The 8,128-nt window shown below is 42.3% G+C and overlaps 1 protein-coding gene across 5 annotated transcripts in view; it reads right to left on the bottom strand.

Annotated features, from left to right (window-relative positions):
• Nucleotides 1–3,944: 3,944 nt before the first annotated feature.
• Nucleotides 3,945–8,128, bottom strand: part of NPAS3 (neuronal PAS domain protein 3) — a 628,831-nt gene continuing 624,647 nt past the window's right edge. For all 5 annotated transcript variants that reach the window (XM_069730521.1, XM_069730552.1, XM_069730532.1 and 2 more), the window contains one exon: nucleotides 3,945–5,484. In XM_069730521.1, coding sequence (XP_069586622.1) covers nucleotides 4,079–5,484 — 1,406 coding nt within the window. In that variant the 3' untranslated portion in view covers nucleotides 3,945–4,078. The remainder of the gene's footprint in view (nucleotides 5,485–8,128) is intronic.

Here is an 8,128-nt window from a genome sequence, read left to right as displayed (position 1 = left end):
ATTATTATTAATATTATTATTTTTTTTTTAATCTTCGACACAACACAAACATTTATTAAAAAAATATTAAAAAAAAAAGAAACAGAAAAATAACAAACAGAAAACGAGAATGGAAGACAAAGGATAGAACACAAAAAAACATTGAAGTGAGATTTCAGTGTTTTGCAACCATCAAGAATGTGCAGGGAGTCATTATTATTGACCCATTCCATCTTTACAAAATTCTAGATGTACATTTTCTGGTAGTGGATTTATGGCTGAATCTCCTGACAGAGAACTAGGGTCAACATTGTGATAGCCTTTTATGTCTTCTTGCAGCGATGGGGCTATGACAGAGGAGGCTTAAAAGTTGTAGTTTGTATTTAGCTCTTAATTTCCCTCTCTCGACATAGGAGGTAGAACCAATGCATGCCTCCAATGTAATTATCTGAAAGCAGCAATAAAGAGAAATTAGATCATTAAGCTTATGTATTACTAGGTTGTGATAAGGTATCCCATTATGGTTTGGCATCCTCATTATGGAATGACTTACGTTACCCTCCAGGTTAAGGGAAGGCTACAAATCGAATGAACTAGCATTCACTGCATATGTTATGGGACTGATGGCTATGGGCAGAGATGGACCTGCATGGACTGCGAACAGATGTAAATGGAGACTGACAGAACTAGATAAAAGTGTCCGCAATACAACAATGTTTCCATCACCATTAATGAGCCTCCTCTAGATAGAATAGATGCTAAAGTACACTAGGCTACTGATATGTCAGATCAACTTCTCTACAACTCCAACGTCTTCTCTAAAATCAGTAGAGATATTTATCTCTATGTAAGAGAAAGAGGAAAGAGCTGTCCTTCCCTCCCTTGCACAAAGCAAGTAGGTGGCTTTTTTATTTTTTTCAAAAATGATTTTTTTTTTGCTGGTTTATGTAAGATAGACAGACATGAAACATAGGTAAAAAATTACAGAACAGTCATTAGGACAGAGTACTGAAATTTCACAACAGTAAAAGCGATAGCCAAAATGAAAAACAAGGAAAGAGCAAAGTTACCCATAGGGTGTACCAACAGTGAAAGCAGCGTTGCCACTATACAAACATCCACGAGCCCCCAGGTACCACCGATTCACTGACACACAGGGAGTAAAGAACGTGACAGACCCAGACTACAGTTTTAAAAGCACAGAGAAAGACAACAGAGATAAACACTCACATTAGCGTAGAATATACTGCATATTGTAACACACGTTGAAATTGGAATGAGACAGCTAAAAGACACTCGGAAATGGTTCTTTTTTTTTTCATTTTTTCTAAACCTCTTTAGATTTGTCTTTTTTTTCTTATTTTAATACACGAAGCAACACATTACAAAGTCTCACACCTGGTAATAGATGTTTCACGGATAAGCTGCCAAACAGACTGGAAGTAGGAAATAAAAACCTATTACTCCATGAAACGTCACACTTTTGGTTTCTGAATGACTCGGAGTCCCCTCCCCCTTTTCAAATTTTTAGTGACCCAATCTAAGGTCAATGCCTGTACTTGCCTTGTTCTTAACTTCTCTTTCTTATCTCCTGGAAATCCCATTTGCCTTTTTTTTCTCCAAAATTGTTGGCAGAGACTTTCTTACTGAGCATATTGTAAAACATTTTTATGTGTTCGTTCTTTACAAGAATTTGTAAGCCCCGTCGAAGAGTATCGGACGGGAGATAAAAAAGCAAAGCAAGAGGAACATATATGGTAAAAAAATATGCAGGTTAAGATGACTTTTACATCTTAATTCTTTTAACCCTCCATTTACTGTAAAGTATAACAGAGAAACACAGTGCTGGTGAGGACACGTAACATGTAACACCAAAAACATGACGGGTCAGTAAAGTGTTTTGTGCAAAAAAAAAAAAAAAAAAGGAATCTGCAAAGTAACCCACGATTTCCATATTCTGCCACTGGAAATATTTTGTTTGGGCAAATAACCTGGCTTATATTGTTAAAGAGTGGCATGGACTGAAGCACTAGAATGGCTTTAGTAGCCTATGAGTAGCATGTTCTAAGCCTCCCTGGTAGTAAAGAAACGTTGTATTTAGGGGAAAGGACTACCTTGTCCAAAAGAAAAATATTTAGAATTGAGAGTCCTCAGTGGTTGGCTAACCGAAAAGATCATAACAAATTGCAAGCTTTCGATTTTCAGTTAGCCATTAAAAGGTATCCACCACTGAGGACTCTCAATTATAAATATTTTTCTATCTACTAGCTAACACGGTACCAAGATCTATATCTTTCCTGTACCTTGTCCAAGGAAGAGTGAACAGTATCACTGTATCTGGGTATCACAATCTACTAAGAAAAGGATTTGAGTTTACCTACAGCTAGTTATAACAAGAAAATGTCAACAATGTTCTCTCCTAACTTTTCCCAATCATACTGACAATTTTTATTAATTGTTTTCTGTGTATCCTTCCAACCAGTGTTATTACACCTAAACCTGCTCTTTCACAATGTCTTTGAATTGCCCCTTATTGTTGCTATTTTCACTAATTTTTTGGGGGGGCGTCTAAGAAAAGTTAGTGAAAAGTCATGAAATATCTGAGGTATGCACTATGTATCCTCCAATGCACATTTGACAAGGTTTCCCTACTCCAGCTCTTTTTTATTGTCCCCCAAATCTTCAACCATAACTCATGGTGCCTCAACCAACAGCTGCCTACCATCCCGGTACCTGCTCCTTAAATTATTAAAAAAGACATCCTATTTTAGTTTCTTCTTAACCTTCTCCGAATAGGTATATGGAAAAAGTCTTGGGTTATTCTCTCCTGAAGTGGTGTTATGGATTACAAAAATCTTCAAATACCTTTTGGAAAAAAATTGGCGATGGCTGTTCTTACGTCTTACAACGAGTACTAAGTCTTTCTGACAACATCGGTTATGGTGTGTTATCGTTGGAGGCTGAATATTATGTACATGTGGGCACATTGTAAAATTGGAAGATTTGTAGTAAAACAGTACTTATACTTCATAATGGCAACAATAAGCAGCAGAAACTGCAATTTTGGCTACCAAGAAGGGTCGGAAGAACCTATTGCTCCTTCTGAGGTGTTTCAGAAGTCGTATCACAATCCTCAGTAACAAATGGGCATCAAACCCTTGAACTAGATCCTGCGGTTAGAAGATTTCATACATACTTTGTCTTTTTCATAGTATGTGAATCTGGTGCTGAAAACTCTCTTTCCTGCTTGTGACGTGTGTGAAGTAATAACTTTATATACACACCCATAACATCTCCCTTGAAAAGACAAGGCATCTTGGTACATCAAAACACAGCTGTCTACAGACTGTTTCAGTCAACACCATTTTGCAATATTGGGGGGGTTTATGCAACACTGACTATACTTCCATCATCCAGTAGTGCATGTCTGCCAACTCTTTCCTTGCCAGAGCAGTGGCACTGCCCCTCTGGCAATTAAAAAGTGAATGGCTCCAAGGTCTAGCAGCAGAGAAGGAGAGGTCCAAACATTCTGAGAAATCAACATTACAACATATGTGAACAATGTCTTAGTATTTTGGCAGTGACAGGGTAAGGAGTAAAACAAGCCTATAATGGTGTCTGAAGTCAAAAAGAGGGATTTTGAGGTGTGAGTCAAAGTGCTGGAATATTTTATGTTGTAAAGGATCAGAACGCAGCCATTGCTCCCTCCTCTAAGTGATGGAGCAATGGGCACAGTGCGAGCGGTCCCCAGGAGAGGCATCTGCCAGCTAAACCAAAGCCGCAGAAAAGGAAACTGATGGAGGAACATATATTTTATGCAGCCCAGCTAAGTATGAGGTGCGGAAGACAGGGCTACTGGTCCCAAAATATTTTGGAGGATATTAAAAATTAGGAATGAGACTTAAAGAACATCTCCTCTAGCGGCTTTGGAATAGGGAGCAGCGTAGGAGACATGGGGTGGCCAGGTTTAGTGGCCCCTAACACCAGTACATAGCCACCTACATTCTGAATTATTATATAATGTCTTTCTCTACTCTCTGAAGTCTGTCCATTTTCTCCTCCTTCTCTCTTTTATTAATTTTCCTCTTTGTTTTCTTTCTCAGTCCTCTTTACGTTCTAGAGTCTGTGCTGCATGGATACCATTGCTGTACACTGGGAAAGGAAGGGAGGAGAAAATTCCTTCAGCCGTGGTGAAGACACTGGCAGCAGGAACTTGGGTAAGACCAGCACCTGTCACCGCTCCTCCAAAAGGACCAGACATGTTTAGCCGGTGTACATGATGGTACAGCATCTCCATTGGGGTTTTGGGGTCTAGACCAAATCCAGGGCCATTTACATCCACAAAGTTCACAGGGTGGGCATTAGGGAGCAGGTTGCCTTGCATGGCCAGTGTCACCTCAGCTGGGGCATAACGAATGGTACCTGTGGTGTACACCCTCTGTCCACTGCTTCCCGTGGCTGCAAGGGTTCCTGCAACACGATGCACAAGAGGAAGGACCACATTTCCAGCCTGAAGCCTTTGTAGTGCTTCTAACTCTCCTGCGTACAGAAGAGAATTTGATGGGCCGCCTGTTTGAAGAGGTTTTTCACGGGGTGAGGCAGAGAGTGGAGGTGAAAGTGGATCTGAATTTACAGGACCCAAGCCCCCTGAAGATCCAGAATACTGCGCTTTGCTTCGCCCAGCTCCATCCGCCCCGCCTGGGGGCGTGAGAACAGAGTCTGGTATAGAGACATGGAGGGCTGGAGGTGCAGCAGCAGAGGATGATGGGGAAGGGGAGAAGTGCTCGCCCCCTGTTGGAGGCTTGGTCATACTATAAGGAGATTCATTGCGTGAAATCTCTCGATTAGGTGGGAAATTCCAAATACTGCTGTCATTATCAAAGTTGATTGGTTCTGCCATTTCTGTCTTGATCTTCAGCACAGATGAAGTAGAACAACTGCCTGTTGGCGGAGGAGTGGAAGGAAGCAGCCTTGGAGGATCCCCCAACGCACTCTCTATCCCACTGGGGCTGGATCCTTCAGACAGTCGCCTCCTGCGGCCACCACAGTGTCCTAAACTCTTTCTCCGTCTCCTTTTTCTCCGCTGGTGTCTACCTAGAACACCAGTCACACAGACTGCCCGCTCCTCTTCATCGTCTTCTTCCTCCTCTCCACTCTCAGAGTCTTTGGCGCTGTCAGAGCTTAGGGACTCAGGCCCACGCATGTCTGTCTCACTCTCAGTATAGCGCTCTACTTTAATGTGCATAGGACCAAGTGCTCCCAGAGCACTAATACTCCCTAGTGCACTTAGCCCTCCTTCCTCTATCTCTTCTGCTGCCTTCCTAACCTCACAGTCTTCACTTTCTTCACTCTCCTCACTGCAGGCATCACTTGAGCTGTTAGCTTCTTCATCACAATTCATCTCTGGATCTGAATGGTGTCCGGGCTGTTTACGGTCTGGCTCTGGATCCTCACTCTGCTCAGACAGGTTTCCTTTTCCATCTGACTTTGGATTATCGTTATCCTCTGTGGAAATAAAAAAAAATCACACATTTATTTTATTACACAAAAAATTTAAGTTGAAATGGGGATGTCCACTTCAAAAAATATCTTAATATGTGTTGGAAATATAAATATAAATAGCTTATTAATATACAGTGGTATCTTTCGCATTTTGTCACACTTAAATGTTTCAGATCACCAAACAAATGTACATATTAGACAAAGTTAACACAAGTAATCACAAAATGCAGTTTTGAAATGAAGGTCTTTATTTTTAAAGGAAAAAGAAATCCAAACCTACAGGGCAATGTGTGAAAATGTGATTGACCCCTAAACCTAATAACTGGTTGGGCCACCCTTAGCAGCAATAACTGCAATCAAGCATTTGCGATAACTGGAAATGAGTCTTTTACAATGCTCTGGAGGAATTTTAGTCCACTCGTCTTTGAAGAATTGTTGTAATTCAGCTACATTGGACGGTTTCCGAGCATGTACCGCCTTTTTAAGGTCAGGCCACAGCATGTCACTGGGATTAAGGTTAGAACTTTGACTAGGCCGTGGCAAAGTCATCATTTTGTTTTTATGAACCATTCATAGGTGGACTTGCTGGTGTGTTTTCGATCATTGTCCCGCTGCATAACCCAAATGTGATTCAGTTTGAGGTCATGTGACAGCTGGCCGGACATTCTCCTTCGGGATTTTTTGGTAGATAGCAGAATTCATTATTCCATTTACCACAGCAAGTCTTCTAGGTCCTGAAGCCGCAAAACAGCCCCAAAGCATCACACTATCACCACCATATTTTACTGTTGGTATTCTATTCTGAAATGCTGTGTTACTTCTACCCCAGATGTAAGGGACATACACCTTTCAAAAAAATCAACTTTTATATCTTCAATCCACAGAGTATTCTCCCAAAAGTCTTGGGGATCATCAAGATGTTTTCTGGCAAAACTTAGACGAGCCTTTATGCTCTTATTGCTCAGCAGTGGTTTTCGTCTTGGAACTCTGCCATGCAGGCCATTTTTTGACAAGTCTCTTTTTTATACTGAAGTCATGAACTTTGACCTTAACTGAGGCAAGTGAGGCCTGCAGTTCTTTGGATGTTGTTGTAGGGTTTTTTGTGACCTCTTGGTTGAGTCGTTGATGCACTCTGTTTAATTTTTGTTGGCCGGCCACAGGAAAGTTCACCACTGTTCCATGTTTTTGCCATTTGTGGATAATGGCTCTCAAGGTGGTTTGCTGGAGTGCCAAAGCTTTAAAAATAGCTTTATAACCTTTTTCAGATGACTAGATCTCAAATTACTCGTTTCAGAATTTTATTGGATGGCGGCATGATGCATTGCTTTTGAAGATCTTTTGGTCTACTTAATTTTGTCAGGCAGGTCATATTTAAAGGGCCACTGTCACCCCCCTCCAGCCATTATAAACTAAAAGAGCCACCTGGTGCAGCAGTAATGCTGCATTCTAACAAGGTGGCTCTTTTAGTTTTAGGTTCAAGTATACCCCAAATAAAGCGTTTTTATACTTAGCCACAATTCCTGTCTCTAGCCAGGGAGGCGGGTCATCACTCCCCATCTCTAACTGCTCCTCTGCCGTCACTCCAATCTTCCTGCGCTTTCGGCGCCGCCTCCTCAGTGCTGTGTACGTTTCAAAACCGGCGCCTGCGCAGTGTACTGCTGTGCTGCGCAGACGTAGTAAGCTCTGGCCGTCTGACGTCCCAGCCACGCTTGCAGACTGCGCCTGCGCGGGCATTGCGGCTAGCCACCTTTGGAATCCCCGCCCCGCACTGTGTTATGCATTATGCACAGTGCGGGGCAGGGATTCTAAAGGTGGCTGGCCGCAATGCCAGCGCAGGCGCAGTCTGCAAGCCTGGCTGGGACGTCAGACGGCCAGAGCTTACTACGTCTGCGCAGCACAGCAGTACACGGCGCAGGCGCCGGTTTTGAAACGTACACAGCGCTGAGGGGGGCGGCGCCGAAAGCGCAGGAAGATTGGAGTGACGGCAGAGGAGCGGTTAGAGCTGGGGAGTGAAGACCCGCCTCCCTGGCTAGAGACAGGAATTGTGGCTAAGAATAAAAACGCTTTATTTGGGGTATACTTGAACCTAAAACTAAAAGAGCCACCTTGTTAGAATGCAGCATTACTGCTGCACAAGGTGGCTCTTTTAGTTTATAACGGCTGGAGGGGGGTGACAGTGGCCCTTTAAGTGATTTCTTGATTGAGAACAGGTGTGACAGTAACCAGGTCTGCGCGCTAGGGAATCTGAACTCAGCTTCCCAAAGATGTGATAAATCACAGTAAATTTCAGAGTCCTGTAGAATTGGATTTCTTTTTCCGTTAACAATAACGACTTTCATTTAACAACTGCATTTTGTGGTTACTTGTGTTATCTTTGTTTAATATTTACATTTATTTGGAGATCTGAAACATTTATGTGTGACGAACATGCAAAAGAATAGGAAATCAGGAACGTGGCAAACACTTTTTCACACCACTGTACTTGCACTTATAAAGCTGTCTGGATTATCAGATATCAGCATAGTCCTGACAGCTCTACTTCCAGCTTTACAGTAGAGAGTTGTCTGTGTTGGTGTGTCTTCAAGGCTGTGTGTGGAGCAGGTTGGCTGACTGGCTTATTTCTCGCCAGCCTCCTTCTCTTTCTATG

The sequence above is a fragment of the Ranitomeya imitator genome, chromosome 1 (genome assembly GCF_032444005.1).
Source record: "Ranitomeya imitator isolate aRanImi1 chromosome 1, aRanImi1.pri, whole genome shotgun sequence".
NCBI classification, from domain to species: domain Eukaryota; kingdom Metazoa; phylum Chordata; class Amphibia; order Anura; family Dendrobatidae; genus Ranitomeya; species Ranitomeya imitator.
The sequence above is the reverse complement of the archived record's forward strand: the minus strand, read 5'-3'. Positions and strand labels throughout refer to the sequence as shown.